Source organism: Mustela erminea, chromosome 4 (assembly GCF_009829155.1).
Source record: "Mustela erminea isolate mMusErm1 chromosome 4, mMusErm1.Pri, whole genome shotgun sequence".
NCBI lineage: Eukaryota > Metazoa > Chordata > Mammalia > Carnivora > Mustelidae > Mustela > Mustela erminea.
Window position 1 is genome coordinate 100,423,398 of NC_045617.1, and position 22,307 is coordinate 100,445,704.

The 22,307-nt window shown below is 33.9% G+C and overlaps 1 protein-coding gene across 1 annotated transcript in view; it reads left to right on the forward strand.

The window, feature by feature from the left end:
- TINAG (tubulointerstitial nephritis antigen) overlaps positions 1-22,307 on the forward strand; it is a 101,006-nt gene that overhangs the window by 68,584 nt on the left and 10,115 nt on the right. The window contains exon 10 of the mRNA XM_032340285.1: positions 14,545-14,590. Coding sequence (XP_032196176.1) covers positions 14,545-14,590 — 46 coding nt within the window. The remainder of the gene's footprint in view (positions 1-14,544; positions 14,591-22,307) is intronic.

The window sequence follows — 22,307 nt, forward strand, 5'->3', positions numbered from 1 at the left end:
AAAGTCAGGAAGTACCTTTCTGTCCTGTTTTTTAAAGAGTTTTGGTCAAGCATGCCTGTATCGCTTGGCTGGTAAAGCATGTAACTTTTGATCTTGGGGTCTTGAGTTTAAGCCCAATGTTGGGTGTAGAGATTATTTAAAAAAAATAAAGAGTTTTGATCACCGTGAGTTTTAAAAATGTAACAGAAAAAATTTTTTTAAATTTTTATTTATTTTTAAAATTTATTTTCAGTGTTCCAGAATTCATTGTTTATGTACCACACCCAGTGCTCCATGCAATAACGTGCCCTCCATAGAACCCAAAACATGTTGAGATGAGTGAATGCTTTTCAATAGATACAATGTTGTATTTTATCAGTAATTTTCTGTAGTTAACTAGTTATATTTCTTGAATTTATTATGTTGTGAAGGCTCATAGGTTATATACACCAATGTGCATGATTTATTTCCATTTTATTTCAAGTTTCACAATTTTCTTCTCAAGGAAACTAAAAGTCTGTTTATGTGATTGCCTCTTCAGATTTTGGTAACATTAGGATAGTCTCATAAAATAAATTGGATAATTTTCATATTTCTGGAGCAATATGGAAGATAACTTTTCCTTAAAACTCACATTAAATTAGCTGACTCTAAAGCTATTTTGGGGTAATAATTATTTTACATCTTTAGCAACACAATTTTTATTAATTTACTTAATTTGGCTTTAACTCTTTGATTAAATTGATATTTCTCCAGAAAATTAACTCATCAAGTTTGGTTAGTCAGGTATGATAATAATGTGCTAACAACATGGTAGCAGTTGTTGCTAACTCCTTTGTGTAGGGTTTAAATTCTTGGCTCTGTTCTAAATGTTTCACATACATGAACTCAGTACCATAATCCTGCTCCTGATAGAGTTAAAAACATTCTCAAAAGATGTATAATCAAAAAAGCATTTTAATAACAGGATTCTGATATTTTGGCTCAAAAACACTGGGATTATATCTATATTTATATTTCCTTGCATAATATCCATATAGAGATTATTGTATATATAAGTATTTTTGTGCTATTTTAAAAAGTCACAATATGGGAAATATTAAAATAAAATTACAAAGTTGAATCACTCTTGTGAAGAAAACAATAATAAAGTAGAAGTTACCCAATTTCATAAGGCATGAAATCAAAGCCAACAAAATTTTTTAATTAACAAAACAAGCTATTAATCTTATAAAAATAGAGTCCACTCAAATTCATATAAAGTAAAAAATACAATAAATATCAGAAAGCTGTCATAAAATACTTGCTGTGGAAAACAACATAATTCGCTGAACTTCAGATGCCTCGTTTCAAGATACCATAGAGCATTGTGTGGAGTTTTATCAAATGAGCCCTTTATAGCTTTATTTTTTAAAATATTTTATTCACTTATTTAAGAGAGAAAGAATGAGAGAGAAAGAGAAAGAGAGAGAGAGTGCATGAGAGTGGGGGAGGGTCAGAGAGAGAAGCAGACTCCCTGCTGAGCAGGGTGCCTGATGCAGGACTCCATCCTGGAATGCCAGCATCCTGGCCTGAGTCAAAGGCAGTGGTTTAGCCAACTGAGCCACCCAGGAGCACCAACCCCCGCTCCCTGACCTTGTATCTTTTAGTTTCCCAAGGACTCAGTTCTGATTCACAATAACCTTAGACTCACATGTAAAACTCTGCTATTGAATCTGTAGTTTCCTTTCCCTACCTGCTTTCCTTTCAATTTGTTTATAATACTTGCACTTTATTTATCTTGTTACCCATATGTCTCAACCTGCTCTCTACTAATGTCACCAGTGTATTAAATACAAACCTTCTTTCAGTTTCCTGAGAATGCAAATTAATCTTATAGAAAGTTCTCTTATCGTTGATAAGTTTTCTGAGGTATTATCTTTTTCCAAGAGCACAGGACAATGTTTTATATCTCATGAATACATGTTTGCTGTCAAGTGCCTTTCCCTTTTTCACCTCCTCCATAAAGTAAAAGAAATCTATCCAGATTCTGTGATTGCCAACAGAGAGGGTAGATTGTTCTTTGCCTCACTCACCATCTTGTTCACTGGTACAATCCCCAGTCCACATTCTGAATTGAAGTTCAGGTTGATGTGTGCAGCGACTTGCTTCAGTGCTCTGCTATGTTGGTGCTTCTACTCAAGCCCTTACCACACCAACATGGTGCATGATACTAAGGGCTGATCAGTGTTCAGCACTACTGGATAAATCTTCCTGTTCTACAGCCAATTATTACACTTTCTTTATAAGGATTATGTTGCCTGAACTGTTCTGCTTTGCTATCTCCTCATAGTCATTGTCCTGATGTCTTTTGGTAATTACTAGGGATGACTTAGGATAAACACAAGTATGGATAATGTGGTCAAAAGACAAGAGATGAAGTAGGTATCAGACAAAGCTTGTAGAGCCCTGTTATTTATGGGTTAGAGTTTTGAACCTTATTCCAAGCTTTAGCAAAGTTATTTTCAAGTGCTTTCAACAGGAAAATTGCATAATTTGCATTTTTTAAAAAAGGTCACTTTATGTGATGCTTAGAGAAAGAATTTATGGGGTTTAAGGTGGAACAGGAAGAATAATTAGGAAATTAATGTCAAAAAATGATGGCAGCTTGGACTAGCTTGGTAGTTCTAAATATAAGTAAATGAGTGTGAGGTTATATCTTTTTTGGTACAACTGACAAGACTTGGTAATTTGTCTGAATGAGTAGTGACTGGAGAGGTAGGAATCATGAATATACCCCAGGTATCCTTCTTGAGGAAGAGATTGTACAGATTTCCATTTACTGATACAGGGAGCAGTAGAAGATGAGTGGGTAGAAATGGAAAAATCAGGAGTTCAAGGTAGACATACTGAATTTGAGATTCCTGGAGACATTCAAATGGAAAGATCAAATAACCAATTATATGTATTTCTGGAGTGAAACTATAGGTTTTTATGAGCCCAAAGAGAAACCATTGAGAGTGGTCAGCTTTTAGATGGCCTAAGGTCAGAGAGGGAGGACCAGCCTAAGTAACACACAGACATAGCAGAGAAAAGTGTCCAAACAGGCAGGAGTAGTTAGCAATGTGAAATGTTGCTAAGAGGTCCAGAAAATAGTTACTGAAAAATGCCCTTTGGGTTTGGTGCTATCAAAGTCTGCAGAAAAAAAGAAAGTATAAATAGCAGTTGGTTCTTTTTGCTAAAGCTTTGCATTTTTATCTGTAGTTATAATTGGAGATTCAAATTACATGAAAATGTTTTTTATCTCCATCTTAAATCCTTCCAATTTGAGTTCACTTATGTGAGTTTACTTAGCATCATATGTTTTTTCTATTGTGTGTGTATTAAACTTGATGAAAATAAACCTAATTAATTAAGACTATACAAAAGCTAAAAGAGTTCTTTGGGTACTATATTGAATGACTTCCAAAAGTACTTTGACTTCTTTGGGGAAAAAAAAAAAAAAGTGCAATAATTTAGTTTGTGTAGATACCCCCCACATTGATTCTCAACTGAAAATTTAAGCACATTTTATTGTGCAGTGATTAGTGATTATTTACCAGACACCTTGCTAGATGCTGAGGATAATACGATAAATAATGTGAAGAGCCTTAATAAGTAAAATAAGACCTACTAATTTGATGCAGCGATGGAAAGCTCTCAATCATTCAAGGAAGCCACTGGGGGGAGTTCTGCAGACTCTTGAGATTCTTTGAGTTGCACTAACAGAAGAGCGGCAGTGGAGAAGGACTCTGGAGACGGTGCAGCTGATAAATGAGGTTTATTTTTCTTCTATTTTCAGTGCTGATTGAATCGTGTTGCCTTTGTCTGTCAGCACTGAATCAAATTGACAGAACAGTTTGTGCTCCATTTGTTTTCTCTTGTTTGACATTGGTGTCTCATTGATTTGCCATCTCAAACCCTGACCAGGTCCATTCTACTCTATAACTGCGATTACTATGAACTGACCTTTTACAAAACAAAACAGTAGTCAAAAAAAAAAAAACCAAACAAACCTTTATTTATTTATTTATTTTTATTTAGGTGTAGGCATGGTAGAAACATTGTTCTAAAAAGAATTCTTAGAAAGCTCTCTTTCTCTCATAAGAATGTGGCTTAAAAATACATATAATATAATGTGTATGTGTACACACACACAAACACACACACACACACACACACACACACACACACAAAGGTCTCTAAGGTCTCTTTTGCTTCATGACAGATTGTGGAAACAATACTATAGAGCATAAAGAACTGGGTTTTGGAGTCAAGTTTAGGTTTAAATGCTTATTCTGACTTTCTCCTTAGGTGACCTCAGACAGGGAGTTGAATCTCTTTATCTCTGTTTTCTCATCTATGACGTTGGATAATAATTTAATGCTCACCATCTTATTGTGAGGATTAAATGAGACAGTGTGTCTGCCACCTAGTAGGCTACTCACTTTACAGTCAATTTAATTTTTTAAAAGTTCATACTTCCTTAACTTTTTCCTTAATATTCTGAACATATTTTCAGAATTATTTTTAGAAACTAAAATTTGGAGTTGATTCTAATTATGGCATTAATGAATATTTACCTATGGTATACATCTTTACACATAACATAATTATTTAAAATTTTTTGATCCAGCTTACACTGAGAACACAAGTAGATGGATAAGAACGAGACAGGAAAGAAAATGACTGTAGGTGAAAATGAATAACTTCTTTGGTAAATGTGATAAATGGTCCATGGCCTTAGATTATATGATTCTATTTCTACCAAGAAAGCCGTGTAAAGAGCAGGAGTTTGGTCATGGACACTTTAATTCTACTGGATTGTGTAAAATCAGCATGGTTGGAAATAACAATTTCCTAGTTGGTAGACATCAGGGAAAGACATGGCATCTGAACAAATGGGCAGTTGAGGAAGATGATCACAGGCAATTTCTTAGATTCATAAAGACCTGGGGCAATGGGTTATGCCAAGGCTGAAAATGGCCTTCAGTAATTGGGAAAGTGCACTTTACCTTCTTGTTGAATGAGTGTTAATATCTGTGGGTAGTTCAGGTTGGGTGGGGGGCTGTGTGATGGGATTTTATTGTCCCTGGTAGTGTGCTACCTTCTAGATTTAGCTTAAATTTTTTTTGTGACTTTGTCCTATAAAACTCATGTCTTCTGTGGCAGGTGTTGCCCTCAAAATTCCAAAAGTTATAGAATTTACATGGAGGTAAGGTAAAGTAAATGTCTGAATTTCCAGAGATGTGCAGAGGGGTGAGGGGACATCAGGAGTAGGAAATAAAGTGGCTTCTGACTTCTGTCAGCTGGAATATGGATTGGCTATTTCTTAAAAGAGAGCACTTTTGGGGTAATCACTGTACATTTTTAGAAGGCATATATTACAAGCTCACCTTTTCAGAATCAAAGATCAGGATTCTATCCTATGTTCCAAGAATGTGATATATATGATAATCATGATGAATGAACAAACTGGAAGATTTTGTTAAAACGTCTGGGTTGTTATGGCAATTTCTAATGTCTTCTCTAAGCAGAAATATGGAGGATATTACTGACTACCTTAGTAAGACTAAAGAGAAGGTCAGACCAAGTCTGTATTATAATAAAAAGGGAAAACTTGCAGAAATATAAATTTTACAGGGGATGAATTAAATGATATTAATGTGAATATGATGTGATATTGACAACTTTGATTTATTTTGATACTCAAATAAATTCATTAAGTATTAGTCTTTTCCATCCCTATCATTGTAATGATTATATCCATTAAATTTCTGGATACAAGTGAGATGGTTGGGTGTGACGAATGCATCCTTGATTGGAATATTATAATGATCAAACTGTTCTTCTTGCCTCCAACTCTATTCTTTTCCATTTTAGTCTTTGCTCACCATGACCAGCTTTATCTTTTCTTTTTATGGCTGTCAACAATCTTTCTCCTTCTAAAACTTTCATGGTTTCTCTATGAATGCATGCAGAATAATTTTTGGCATTAAATGCTTTTCTCTCAGGTATGCCCTCATTCCCTCTTGGTGAAATACCAACTGAGTATTACTCCTACCTTAAAAGACCACCAGAGACGTGAGTCAAAGCCAAGCAGCAAGGGTCGTTTATTGCAGGTTCGAACCTGGACCTCTGTGCAGCTCGTTGCCGATAACGCCGAGAGGTCCAGAGCTGGGTTGGTGCAGGGTTTTTATAGACAGATACAAACAAGTTTCAGGTGGGGCTGAGCTGATTGGTTGACAGTTTGAACAGGAATACTTGGCGCCAGCGGATTGGTTCAGGGGGCCCGCACGCGCGAGACAAGCAAAGCAGTCTTACAGAAGCAGAACTGGCCGGTTAGCCCGCGCGCGCGAAAAAAGCAAGCGTTTGTACAGAAGCAAAACTAGCTGGTTAACAGGATAAAAATGCACTTCTAGCCAGGGGGGTTCTTTTGGTCTTTCATTGGCATCTGCTCCAAATTACTCAAGATCTATAATGCCTTCTCCATCTTAACTATAAATGATCCCACCCCTTTCTGTCTTCCACTAGTCCTATTTTTTATTGCTGGTGTTATTAATTGTGCTTTAGATACTAGTACCAGCTTAGCCACTTACCATATAATTTTGAAATGTTACTTAAACCTCTTTGGGCTTTAGTTGCTTTATCTATGAAGCAAAGAAATTGGAGTAGAATCAAATTAACACTTAGTGCTAACGGTCTTGACAACTCAACTCTGCCATTAGCTGATAGAGATAATACGTAAATAAATGAGCTTGATTTTTCCATAAAAGTTTATTTATGAAAAAAGACAGTGGGCCAGATTCAGTCTGTGAACCATAACCTGGAGTATACTGTAATCTCTGAATCTCCTTTAAGTACTGAGATTTTATGAGAAGATAAGCTACTTCTATTCCTAACATCAAAGGACTAAAGTTTTCCCTCACAGCGTGTCTTCATAAGATACTAAACAAACTAAACTGAGGGTTTTGGAGGGGGTAGTGGTAGGGGATGGGGTAAGGCTGGTGGTGGGTATTAAGGAGGGCATGTATTGCATGGAGCACTGGGTGTGGTGCATAAACAATGAATTTTAGAACACTGATAATAAATAAAATAAAATTAAATTACCCCCTCCCCCCAAAAAGATACCATCCTAGTTAATTGTCACTGGTGATGATGGAAATTTTTGATCTTGTACTCCTTCTCCCAAGTACATTTCACATGATTATGAATATCTTAACATATATTCTGTCAATATAGCAAATGCAGAGGGTTCATTTTCTCAGTTCCACAGCCGATCATTCTGACCAGAGCATACCTGGGCACAACTGTTTTGTCATTTTCTTCCATACGTCTTATTATAGGTCAAATTCCATGTGGTACTATCCTTACAATATTTTTGTTTTCTGAAATATTAGGGTGGGGTAGGATAAGCAATATATCAGCAACTCAGTAAATTGTGTTGGTTGGATAAGTAATTAATATTAGGAGCACACACAGTCATTTTTGACATTTTCATACACACAAAAAAATTGATCTTTCACAAATTTTCATAGCTTCTCCAAACTATGACAAAATTGGTAGCCCCTTGGCAGAACATATCAGTAAGAGTACCTGATCTTAAGCTGAGTAAAACCTGACTTGATTTACATTTTGCTTCAGTGGAAAACGAAGGGAGATGGGGAATGCCCTCATTTTATTTTGATTTCCCCTGCAGTCTCTTTTCTTTTATCTTTGATCTAGTCTTAATTAGCACCTTCTAGAGCTCTCTATCCTATTCAACACTGCCACACTCACTAGGCCTGAGCATTTTTTGAATGAAGTTAACTGAGTGTCTGGGAGAACATTCATAAGGCAACAAAAGCCTGCTTATCTTTGCCTCATTCTTGCTGCACTAATCTTTTAAATCTTTGTGTAAAGGGATCTGAGAGTCTATCTGCAATCTCACCTTTAAAAGCAAAATCCTATATGCAGAGTACTCCTATCACTTTAATCTGGTTGAGGCTCATCTGGTGGTTTCTTTATACCTATATCCTATCTGACTTTCATTTCCTTAGTAAGGGCTGCAGTTCCACATCAGGCTCTTATATATTGGTTCCCTGTTTTCCTCCTAAATTTCCTGTTTTAGTAGGCTGTACTGCACAAGATTTCTTTACATGTCCACTGTAGATAAACTTAATTTTTTATCTGTGTGGATTTATATTCACTAATACAGAATTGGTTTGCCCAGAAAACATGAGTTTGAATTCCTATCATTAGTCTATTGGGTATATACTGGGATCCCAGAAGTGGTAAATTGTCAGGCACATTGAAGAATTATGGTCTAGATGATTCTGCACCAGTATATTACACCTACCATCGATACAAAATAAAACTTTTTTCCCCTCCTGGTAACTGCAGATTCTTAGATGAATGTGAGATATGCTTTAAAGAACTTGATTCTTAAGCAAATGTGATCTTGACACGTGAGTTAGGAGATAATTATTCTCTTCACAGAGGAATTCCTCAATCTGTAGAAAGGCTCTTTCACAGTTTCTTTTAATAATCAGCTTTGCTTGGTTCTTACAGTATTTTACTTGTCAGAAACCTTGAAAAGCAATGAATTTAAAGGTTAATACACAGAACCATTATCAGTAGAGAGAGCTCAAGAGTAGATGAAGCCACTCTGTAATTACAGTCTTAGGCAATAACACATCACCCTGATCGTCAGGAACATATTTCTGAGTAATGTGAGGTGCACTACAAATAACACCACCGTGGAGGAACCTAATCTTTCAACCTTAAAATCCTAGAATTAACCTTGATTCTTTTTTCTCCCTTTCTACTTGGCCAACAAATTCCATCACGTTTTTTAAAAAGGGTTTTAATTACAATCCCAGTAAGTTAACATACAGTGTAATATTATTTACAGGTGTACAATTTAGTGATTCAACACTTCCATACATCACCCAGTGCTCATCATCGCGGCAAGTGTGCTCCTTCATCTCCATCGCCTGTTTCACCCATCCCCCCACCACCCCTCTGCTAACCATTAGTCTCTTCTCCATGGTTAAGAGTCTGTTTCTTGGTTTCCCTATTTTTTTGGCCTATGATCACTTGTTTTGTTTCTTAAATTCCACATATGAGTGAAACCATATGGTATTTGTCTTTCTCTGACCAACTTATTTCACATAATGTAATACCCTCCATCAATTTTATCTCCAAACAAGCTCTCAAATCTGTGTCTTCCTATTCATTCAATTCACTTGCTGCCATTAGAGTTCAATTCCTTTGCTCAACAAGTATGTTTAGGGTTGACTATGAATGTCTAAGTCACTATTCTAAGTGTTGGAGATAGAGGTATTAAAAGAATAAACAGGATTTCCTTTCTGGGTTTTACATTCTTATTCAGAATTACATTATTTCTTGCTTTGATGACTAACATTTATCTCATGCTTTTAATCTCCTTCCCCTGAAATCTCTTTCTCATTCTAACACCTGAGTTTTCTCTCTGAAAGACTATCTGGATCATGGCATTACCATATTTGAATGACTCTTTATCACCAACTTTCAAAGCGCCAAGTCTGGTGGCTGTGAGTGCTCTTTATGGCCTGATCTCAATCTGCTTTACTATCTTGATTTCCTGCTGCTCCTTTCACTGTTCTCGAATCCCACAGGACCAAGTACTGGTCTTAGAATAGGCTTAGAATAAGATGAAATTTCACCAGCTCTCTTGTGATTTTGCACTTACTTATTGTAATTAAAATTCTACAGTTTCATTTGTACCATAAGAATTTCTATTTAATTCTGTGAAGGGAGTCAACTTTGCCCTCTGTAGACAGTTAATTTCTTTGTCTGTAACCCGTAAAAATTTTTTAAACTTGCTTTTATAAAAGTAGCAATTGTGGATTCAAATTATTTCTTGGGGGGCTTCTGATTATTTTTATATTTGTTTATTTTTCATTTCGCTTCCATTAGATGTATTTCTCACTCACTACAGCAAACTATCCATTCCCAGGCATCCTCAGGAAATGTGGTGCAGTGGCTGCCCAGATTTTCCAAAACTGCTTTTTCCCAGGTGTCACTAAATTTTAAGAGAAAAGAAGTATTAATAGGTCTTAAATAATTTAAACACTTTAATCATTCTCATTAAATTGTCAGCTTCTTGAAGGCAAAAGATCTCTTCTTTGTACTAAACAACAGTTTTCTGAATAAAGGCTGAAATAAGTGGATGAATTTCACAGAAATTCTGTGCTTCTTTCTTTTTTAAAAGAGATATTTAGGCGAATATAAAGAAAACCTAAAGAAAGTCATATGTTCAGTTGTCTTTTATTTAACGGAACTAATATGACCACCACTGAATATATGCACGTCCAGCACAAAATCAACCAAAACTAAAGGAGAAACAACAGTAGCACTTACGATTTAAAATCCTGTGCAAAATAGTTACTCAGTTCTAATAATTTTGGTATCTAGAAATAGCTTAAAATATGCTTTTCATAATTCTAGTATTGATTAGCACAGTTATCTGAAAAGAACAGCACCCTTTTTACAGAGGACATCCATCAAGATATTCATAACCTTAGCAATACAAAATGTTATATCATCCTTGAATGGGTTTTGATGCTTTCCCCTACAGAATTGATGGTCTTTCCAGAAAGACTACTGATGTTATGCAAGAGTAGTATTTCCAGAACTACCTAAAAGAGGGCATATGAGACCAGTCCAGAAGGAAGAGCTTAAAGGAACACATGCTTGAAGTGAGAGATGTAAACATAGACTCAACATAGGGAACCCTCAGTTCTCAGGCCTCCTCAGGGAATGTAGTATGATATTTCCAGTACCAGCATTTTCCCAGGTGTCATGAAATTTTGAGATAAAATAAGTATTAATATATCTTAAAAATTGAAACAATTTAACTTAATGAGGCAGAAAAAAATTCAAAAGAACAATATAAAGTTCATATGAAGTAGAATTTCTTGAAGCAAGAAAAGCCACTATCAAGGTCTTTCAAACTTGTGATCCTGTTGTATCATTTGTTTCAAATTAGCAGGGTTAAGGAAACAATCTCAGCAGAATATGGTTATGGTTCTGGTCTAGCTAAAGAAATGTTTACAAATAGTCCTTAAAATGAAGATGTATAAGTGAGTGAAAAAAAAGTGTAAATAGTTATGTTTAGAGTATATATGAATGTAATTAAGATCCTTATGTCCCCAAGGACAGCCACTGATTTACAAGAGGACATTTGTGAAAATACATACCGGTTTCAGAATTTTTAGCCTACTGGTAAAAAGGCAAGACAAAGTCTAGTATTTTAGGAATATATATAAATATATATATATATATTTATATATATATGCCTTTCATAGATAAAGAGGAACTCTCTCCCATAAGTGAGCAATATAAGTAGTCTTCTTGTTTTGTACCAGTTAAACTTTGTTTTTGCTTGGATAAAGGTTTTAATTACATGAGTTTACTATGATACCAGTGGAAAATCACCTAGGGTAAAGTGATTTTTTTCCAGTCTCTCAGAAAGCATGGGATATTGAGAAAACAACCCACAGGTTTATTTCTCTGCAATACCCCACTGTGACTCCATGGGCTGATTACCATCATAGAAACTGTCTAAAAATGATACAGGTGAAAAAAGATAAAGGAAATTTGCAGTGCCAACATTAGATCCTGTAATGAATGGACCTTGCCTGTCATCTGACATAGAGGCTATAACATAGGGAACTGAACAATAGTTCCCTTGGTGAGGTGTGATATCTTCTTTTTATCTGAATTTCGTGTCAAGGTTAGTATTCTTTGTTTATAATTTTCTTTCACAAACATGCAAGTCTTTGAAACTCTCAACCTCAGTGGACTTATTTTCTTTTTCCTCTCTCACCTCTATTTGAAGACTTGTTTTGTTTTTCTGTCCACTTTGAGAATATTTATAATAATCCGAATGCTGCCATTCTCTTTAGGTTAGATATGTGCTTTCATAAAGACATCTTAAAGTTACAATGAACACTGCTGTTTCCTGAAACTTAGAGCAACTCTAAAAAGTTGATAGATTTACAAAATAAGTATTATTGCTGTCTATTGTACAACTGAAAATATTCTTTAGATAATCCTATCAAAATGTATGGAGCATATGAAAAAATTGTACAATAGTAAAAATAATAGTTTGTTTTTCTTAGATGTCTTCAAATTAGTTTATTTTACTTTTAATTTATTTGCTAATACAAGAATAAGACAAATGACTACATTCTGAAGTCTCTTCTACTTTGTGAGAAAATGTTCTGTTTCCTTAAATTTAGTCTCTGATCTGTTGGTAATAGAATTATGTATAGTCATTGTTTTGCTAAATCTGGACCTTAGTATGTGATTATGGATGTTCATGCCCCCAAACAGTGTCTCAGTATTTCTGAGAGTGCCTAGGGGTATCTGAAAAGGACTTAACAGCAAATGCAATACTCAACTCCTGGTTTATTTTCCTTGCTTGTCTTTTCTGTTCCCTTTGTTCAATTCTCCTTCATCTTTCCATGCACCTTCCTCAGCGAGCTGGAACCCAAGAAGTTAGAAAGATCTTACAAAAGGGAAAGAAACTTGGTATTACTCTCTATTTGAGTATCATTAGTGGGTTTTATACAATATATAGTTTTTAGAGAAGTAGCTCTGTGAGGTTTATATTACAAGTCTGGCCTTTTCCGAAGGTCTAAACTTAGCTAAGTCCAGTGTGGATAGATGTGAGTGACAGAGAACAATCCTCTCAGTTGCTCCTCCTGTCTTCTGACCTCAGCTTAGGTTCTGGATCAAGCTTGTCCTGTCTGGATACTGTTTTTTGATTAGGCATTCTTTCTTAGGAGGCTCATTAGGGCCTCAAGTGAAACTACCCTGAACTTCTCAAGAATTTGGTGGAATCTCAGATAAAGGATTCCTTTTCTGCCTGTTTTAAGTTGAATGTTTCCTTAGATACTTCTGATTGCTCTTATATTTTATATAAATAGCTTAAGTAACTAGTAGCTGGACCCCCTGAAAGGAAATTTGATTGAGGTAAAGGCTTTTTGAACTTGTTATAAGAGTCATGAAAAATGAGTAGAAAATGAGCAACTCAAGGTTTCAAATATGACATACTACTTGAAGTACATAATGACTTTGAAGATTTGGGGGCCCTCATTGTAAGCAATAATTTTTGTCAATGGTGATAATAGTATTTTATAGAAAAGTTACAAGGATATAAATATAATTATAAAACTGCAGAATGGTTTCAAAATTAAACTTGCTTGAACTTACACATTAAGCTGCCCAGAATATTTGAAACCTTAAAGTTTTCTAGTCTACTATTCCTGTGTGTAGCAGAAAACCAAGAGAGAGATGGGAAGCATTGCAATCACCACTCCTAGCCTCTACCAGGAAAAAGAGAAAGAAATGTTGCTTTTTCAGGGTTATCCCATCTTTCACATCATTTTTTCTTCCTCCCCTTTGTGCCAAAGGATCTATATGGATTAATATATTTTCTTGAATGCCCCCAAGATCTTTACCATAAACCTGCCTTCTTTAGGCAATATCTCTGTGCTGTGGTGCCATCATTTTATTCTATATCCTTCTAAGAACAGCTTTCAAGCAAATGGAAGTGTTAAAAATATTTGAATGAATTTGTATATCTTCCAGTAATGCTTCCCCCCCCCCCCCCCGCCAAAGAATGTTTGTTATACAGAGGGATATTGGGATTAGTGGGGTGATATGTGGGCGGAATTGTTTCCTCACAATCCATCACAGCGTGTGAAATGGTAGTCCTTATGCTTTCTCTACATAAAACTGTTGCTGTTCAAGACACACTGCAGTTTGAGACTGGATATTTATAAGATGAAGAAGTACATAGGATTTGGAATCTGGGCTCAACATCTCCCACTCTATGTTCTTAGACAAGGCTTGTTATTTTATTAGTAAACAGAACATGTTATTAACATCTCCCTTACTGGGTTTAGTCAAGAGAAAACATGAGATATTGTAAGTTTGGATTCTTTATGGATTGTTATATGCTACATTGAAAATGAACCAGTTGTGGGAGTGAAAGATTAGGTTTGCATACATACATACATGTGTAAACAGAAATCTCACATTAGACACATATCCATTGTTTGAGATAATATATACATATATATTTTCTCATAAATTCTTTTATCTATGATCGTTATCTGTATTTATATTATTGTTAACAGTAGTCTTGGAGATTTCTAGTTTACACCATATAGGGTAGAGTTTCAGAGGGCTAGATGTGAAGAAGGGAGGCTTCGTTAAGTACTTTTAAACCTCCATACCTCAGTTGCCCTAGAATTTATCTTCTTTGATAAACAAATTTGATTTTAAGCCATTTGGACATAAATAAGTATATTCTGAGCAAGTAAATAACATTATGGTCAAAAAGAAAACCACACAGGCACTTTTTGTAGGGCCATGATGACAACTCCATAGTAAGCCAAGATTGGGCCATAACAACAACAACAAAAAAGATAAAATTCTGACAATAATTTATATTTTATCAAGGTGCAGATCAAATATTTTTAACCATGCCAGTATTTTTTTTATTATTTGTAGATGGGGCACACTAAAAGGAGCACAAGGACAGAAAGATAAATTCTGGGTATGTAACTCTTTCCAACTGACTTTCTGCTGTGAAGTGAGTATTTTAGAATCATCTGAGTCTCTACTTCCTGATTTGTGTTAGTCCTATCCTAAGTCATTGTAATATTGTTTGTAATAATGGTATTTTGTCCAGCAGAAAAATCACTATAATCATTTATGTTATAGTAATAGTTTTTCTTCATTCCTCTTATTTCAAATTATAAATGAAGAATCAGTATTTTTTTTTCAAAGTGAGAATCAACAGGAAAACGTTTTGTTATCAGCTACATTAATGGTTAAACTTTTCCCATATGTCAATTTTGTGTTCTTACATTTTTTTTGCATGGATGATGGCTTATATTCAATAATACTTGTTGAATGAAGGAGTGAATAACATTGTGTGCATTCAGGAAAAATTAGTCAAGTCACTAAAATAGTTTTTATTTTACATAAAAATTAATACTTTGGTTTAATTAAACATGAAATTTTTAAGTAGTACTACTGTTTTGCAAAGAATTATGAAGGGTCTGAGATGTTATCCCACTTGAATTAAGGAATTGGGTCAGAAGAAAAGAGTACTTAACTGATGCTCACATCCAGATCAACAGCCACATGTCATGTCACCACATAGGTCCTCAGACTTTAGCCTCGCAATGATAAAAGGCAACAACCTTTTTTTATATAGGTAGCAACTGATATCTCATAAAACTCATAAAGAGAACAGTGGATTTTCTCCAACTATCTGTATAAGAGACAGGCAACCTCCTTATTTCTTGCAAGGAGAGAAAAAAATTCCATTAAGATGGGATGGATAGGGTCTTGTGTTCTTATCCTTACCCTCAGGAATATAAATATGTCTTTCCAGGGGCCAGATAAATACAGATAATGTCTCTAAATGCTGAACTCAATCCTTTTTAACATATAAATGCCAAGGGAAATAATGTTCCAGTACTCCCGGCACCATGGGCTTAATTTAGGACCTTGTCTGGTCTCTGACTCTTTGGCCCTCTTGGGGAGATAAGAGAAGTTTTATTATCCTTTTGGATCAAATCTGTTAACTAGACAAATGGCTATAGATCTAATTCTCATTGAATTGAAGATAAAATATTTTTGGCAGAAGTGAAAGCAAATATTCTCTATCTCTATAGCATATACACTTTTTGTGTGTCAGGGGATTAGAATTTTTTGCAAGGGCACTGAGAAGTTCAGAGATTTATTTGGCCACAATTATATATGAATGTTTTAAAATATTTACAAGTAGGCCTACAATATAGTAAATTACAATAAAAAATGGATGACCTCCATTACTAAGTAAAATGTAATACATAACAAGAAGTCATATATTCCATAAAATAAGTTGAAAATAACATCAGAATTAATTTTCCAAACTCATATTTTTAAAGAAATGAGAAACCTGAATCTTGAGAAGACTTTCTGCCTGTGAGCATTTGGTAGGGCTGGGCACAAGCTGATTATATTTGAATATGCAGAGAGAGAGAGAAAGACCTCTAAGAAAAAGAGAATCCAGCTGTATTAAAATTTAGAGGAACCTGAAACACAGCATTTTTTCCTATGGAATACTTAAACTGAGTGCTTGAACAGCACTCACCCTTGAACAGGGTGAGTAGCTGAGAAGGGTAGTGAAAAGAAGTCGGCAGTCTTGAAGACCTGTGGAAGGAGTTGCATTAGAAGATACCCTGATGGGGTGTCTGGGTGCTTCAGTCAGCTAAGCATCTGCCTACGGCTTGGGTAATGATCTCAGGGTCATGGGATTGAGCCCCATGTCAGGCTCTCTGCTTGGCTGGGTGTTTGCTTCTCTTTCTCTCTCTCAAATAAATAAATAAATTCTTAAAAAGAAAATAGGCTGGAACACACACATAATAGGCATTGCCCCCCCACCAATATTTTAAATCAGGTGTGGAGTAAGCTTAACAAAAGCTTATCTCCAGCCCTGATTCAATTTAGTTTCTGCACAAACTGAATACTCACTGTATTTCTTTAGCAGAAGAAAGGGCTAACCTTCTTAGGAAAATAATACCAAGGTCAATCTTTGTATTTATTAGGACAACATATCCAGCATACATTTAAAAATTAGAAGACACATAAAGCAAACAAATGTGACCAGTAACTAAAGGAAAAACTATGAATAGAAGCAATAGGTAATAGTTTAGACATAGGCTTTTAAATAACCATTTTAAGAAACATTTAAAAAATATGGGTGAAAAATGGAGAATTTTAACAAAGGATTTAAATATATTTAAAATATGAATAATTGAATTTGTGAGTGTGATGTTTTGAAAATAAGAACTCACTGCATAAGTTAAATAGCAAACAGAATTAGTGGTCTTAAATAAAATTCAATAAAATATAGCCAACTTGTACTACACAGAGAAAAATAATATGAAAAAAAAAAAGCAAATACAGAGCAATGTGAATAAAAAAATCAAATAGTAGGACACAGTCAAATGGTTTAACATAAACATAATTGTATTCTTAGAAGGATTAAGAGAGAGAGAGAGAGAATGAACCAGAATCAATACTTAAAAACATGATGGCCACTAGTTTTCTAAAACTGAAAGACATAAATCCAAAGATTCAGAAAACTCAATAAACTCCATGAAGGAGAACTCCTCTAAGAATTTCATAATCAAATAGCTGAAAATAAAAGATAAGAAAAATTTTTAAGCATCCAGAGCTTTTAAAAGGATAGGTTTCTTTCAGAAAAAAAAGTAGTATTAAATAATGGGTGGGTAGGGACAGGTAGTCTTTAATAAATGATGTTGAAAATACTGGATATTTACATGCAAAAGAATGAAATTGGACTGCTATTTCATACCACTTACAAAAATTAACTCAAAATGGATTACAGATTTAAATGTAAGACCTGAAACTGTGAAGCTCCTAGAAAAAAACAGGGAAAACACTCCTTAACATTGATCTTTGCAGTGACTTCTAGGATATGTCACCAAAAGCACAAGTGACAAAAAAATAAACAAGTGGGACTACATCAAACTAAAAAGCTTCCACATAGTAAGGCAAAAATAAAAACAAAATTAACAAATAAAAGTCAACCTATGGGAATGGAGAAAATATTTATAAATCATATTTCTGATAAAGGGTTAATATCCAAAATGTTTAAGGAACTCCTACAGCTCAGTTGCAAGAAAACAAATAATGAGATTAAAGAATGAGCAAAGAATCTGAACAGACTTATCTTCAAGGAAGACATTAAAAATGGCCAACAGGTACATGACAAAATATTCAATAGCACTAGTCATTAGGGAAATGTAAGTCAAGGTCACAAGGAGATATCACCTCATGCTTGTTAGAATGGTCATCATAAAAAAAAAAAAGATAATAAATGCTGGGAAGGATATGGAGGAAAGGAAACCCTTGTTCATTGTTGGCAGAATTATAAAGTGGTACAGCCACTATAGAGGACATTATGAAGGATCCTCAAAACATTAAAAACAGAACTACCACATGATCCAGAAATTCCATTTCTGGGAATATATCCAAAGGAAATGAAAACACTAACTTGGAAAGATATCACCCTCATTTTCATAGCAGCCTTATTTATAATAGTTAAGATATGGAACTAAGTGTCCATAAACCAATCAATGAATAAAAAAAATATTGATATATAGGTGTAATGGGATATTATTCAGCCTGAAAAACGGAGGAAATCTTGCCATTTCCAACAACATGGATGGACCTTGAGGGTGTTATGTTAAGTGAAATAAAGTCAGACAAAGAAAAACAAATACTATAGGATCTCACTTATGTGTAGTAACCAAAACAAACAAACCCCTAAATTCATAGAAAAAGAGATCAGATTTGTGATTAATAGAGGAAGGGTTTGAGGGTGATGAGAGTAGGAGAGAAGTGGCAAAGGTACAAACTTTAGTGATAAATAAGGGCTAAAGATAAAATTTACAGTATATATAACAGACACTTTAGCAGCAGTGCTGTATGATATGTATGAATGTTGTCAAGAAAGTAAATTCTAAACATTCTTATCAGGAAATTTTTGGTCTTTTTTAATTTTTTTCTCTTTATTTCACCTGTATAAGGTGATAGATGCTAACTAATCTTATTGTGGTAATCATTTCACAATCTGTGTAAGTCAAACCATTATACTGTATGCCTTAAACTTATACACTGATAGATGTCAGCTATATATCAATACAACTGGAAATAATCATTTTATTAACATAAGAATAGAGTAATAGACTGTTATCACAAAATAAATAATCTGGATTTAAACACAGGATATGGTCACTTGTTTTACAACAAAGAAACCTCTGAATTTCAACTGAGAAAGGAGAATCTTTATAATAAACAGTTTTAGACCAAGGTTAGCAGGAATTTTTTTGTTTTGTTTTGTTTTTGTTTTTCTTGTAAATGGCCAGATAGCAAATATTTTACATTTTGGAGATCACAAAAAATCTGTTACATACTCTGTTTTAGTTGTTTTCACAACTCTTTAAAGAAAAAATCAAAACAAGATAAAACCTAAAAACACTCAACTCATGATCTGTACCAAACATTACTGACCAGATTTGTCCGTGAGCCATAGTTTGCCAATGCTTTAGCTATATAGCAACTTTCTATTCATGGGGAAAACAAAAACAAAACAAAACAAAACTGAAACTTCATCCCCTAACTCACAAAATACATACAAAACTAATTTGAAGTGGAGCACAGACAGAAGTGTGATTGTAAAATAATAAAACCTCTAGAAGAAAACTTGGAAAGCAAATATATTAATATCAATTAAGCAAAGCTTTCTTAAACTGTACAGAAAATTAATGAACTGTATAAGAAAAAAATGATCAGATTACTTTAAAAACTGTCAGAAGACAGAATTATGTGACAGGGTAAAACAAACTGAGAGAAGATTATCTATCTATCTATCTTCTATCATCTATTTGGCAAGGACTCATATGTAGAATATATAAAATTCTTACAAATATACAGGAAGAAATAAAAAATAAACAACACATCAATAATAATACTAGGCAACGTATTTTAATATTTACTTCACAAATGAGGAAATCCAAATGGCAAGCCAACATATGAAAAGGTATTCAATGTAACTAGCTGTCCAGCAAATGCCAATTAAAAGCACAGTAAGATAATATCACACATTCACTAGCTTGGCTTAAATTAAAAGTATTGATATTAACAAGTATGGGTAAAGGTATGGAGTAACTAGAACTTTTTCATTCTACTATTAAATGTATAGATGATACAACAACTTATGTTGATTGTGTTTATCAGCATAAGAATGGATACATAAATTGTGGTACAGTTATATAAAAGCACAGAGAAATTAAAATAAGAAATTAGTTATATATGCTATAACATATACATTTATTTATTGAATAAGAGAATGCTTTTATTACTGCTTTTTTATTAATGCTTTTATTAATGCTTATGGCTTTATTAAAAATATCAATTCCAGGAAGAACTGATGGTAGATAGGAAGGTAGATATTGACAGAGAGGGAACATTCCAGACCTTTTAGAATTCTAGAAGTAGTTTTTATCTTGATCTACATGGAGCTTATATAGGCATGAACCTCACAAACATGTATAAACTCACTAAACTGTGCACTTATTATTAATATGCTAAACATCTCAAAAGAAGATTTAAAGATCTCTAGACATTTAAATCTTTAGAAAATTTCTTTCCTACATTTTTACCCATTCTCTTATAACTAAATTTTTAAAAATTCAGGCATTTGGAAGAAACAACAAAAAACTGGTGAAGGAGTAGAAGAAATAACAGTAGGAAGAATAAGATTAATGAACAAAAGACATACTCTAGGTATATTTTATTAGGGCTGGCTTACTAAGTACTACTCTTTATAATTTATAATATTGTCTTTTTTGCAGACTCATGGGGTTACTTCTCATTAGTACATAAATTTGTACTTGCTTGTAAAAGTTCACATAGTCTTCTGATTTTACCAAAGTCTAATAATGAAATGTGGGTAGTAATAATTCTCAGGCTCACAAAAGAGAATAGGTTTAGTACTACATATCATAGTTACAAGAATTTAAAAATATTATTTTTGACAGTTCAACTTAAGTTATGACTTTGACTTCTTATCTTTGAAAGTATATATATTGGAACAAAATAAAAAGTTTAGAAATTGGAATTCAGTTTAGTTCATTGTTGCTAAAACACACTTTGTTTCTGGCTCATTTCTAGATAATTTAAGGCCATTCTATCTCTGAAATGGTAAATTGAAGTCAGAATTGTAGACACAGTTTTGAAAGTGTTCCTTTATGATGTTAGGACTGATTAGGAAAGCTAAAAGTCAATATAAAAAGAAGTAAATTATGACATCAAATACATAAATTATATATGGAATAAAAGCATAGAGTTTGGTATGTGATCAAAGTTAAGCTGTTATCAATATAAAATAGACATATATATGAAAATTTTGCTGTATGTATAATATATATTAAAGTATATATTTTGCTATATAAGTATATAGCAAAAGCCTATAGTAGATTCACAGAAGTTAAAATGAAAGGAATTAAAGCACACCACTATAGAAAATCATCACCCGTAAGAAAGATGACAAAGAAACAGGGAACTACATAACAGCCAGAGACTATTAAGATAGCATTAGTAAGCTTTTAATTATCAATAATTTAAATGTAAATAACTAAATTCTCTAATCAAAAAGCATAGAGTGGCTGAATGGATTAAAAAACAAGACCCAACTATATGCTGCTTACAAGAGACTCATTTCAGCTTTAAGGACACGTATAAGCTCAAAGTGAAGGGAGGAGAGAGATATTGCATACAATGGAAAACATAGAAGAGCAGGGGTTGTTATATGCGACAAAATAGATTTTAAGTAAAAAAATTGTGGAGAAAAGAGGGTCTTTATGATGAAAAGGGGATCAATTCATCAAGATGATATAAGCTATGCACCCAACATTGGAGCACCCAAATAAATTAAGCAAATATTGATTGATCTGAAGAGAGAAATAGACAATACAATAACATCAGAACACTTCAGTATTCCACTATGAACAATGGACAGATTACTCAAGACATAAATTCAATAAGGAAACCCTGAATTTTAACTGCACATTAGACCAAATGGACCTAACAGACACATTCTGAACAAAAGCAACGTAAACACATTCTTCTCAAGCCCATACAGAACATTCTCTAGAGTGGATAGTATATTAAGTCACAAAACATTAGCAAATGTAAGATTGGAATCATACCAAGTCTCTCTTTTTTTTTTTTTAAGATTTTTATTTATTTGAGAGAAAGTGTGACAGAACAAGAGAGAATATGAGCAGGTAGGAGAGGGAGAAGCAGGCTCCTCACCTACCAGGGAGGCCAATTTGGGACTCAATCCCAGGACCCTGGGATCATGACCTGAGCTGAAAATGCTTAACTGACTGAGCCACCCAACCACCCCCCAAGTATATTTTCTGACCACAATTATATGGAAGTAGAAATCAATCAACAAGAAGAAAATGAAAATTCACAGATGTGTGGAAATTATTTCTGGAAACACACACACACACACACACACACACACACACACATTTCTGAAAAAAATCAATGGATCAAAGCAGCATTCAAAAGGGAAATTAATAAGTATCTTGAAATAAACAAAAATGAAATACAGCATATTAAAACCTATGGAATGCATCAAAAACAGTTATAAGAAGAAATGTTACAGCATTAAATACATA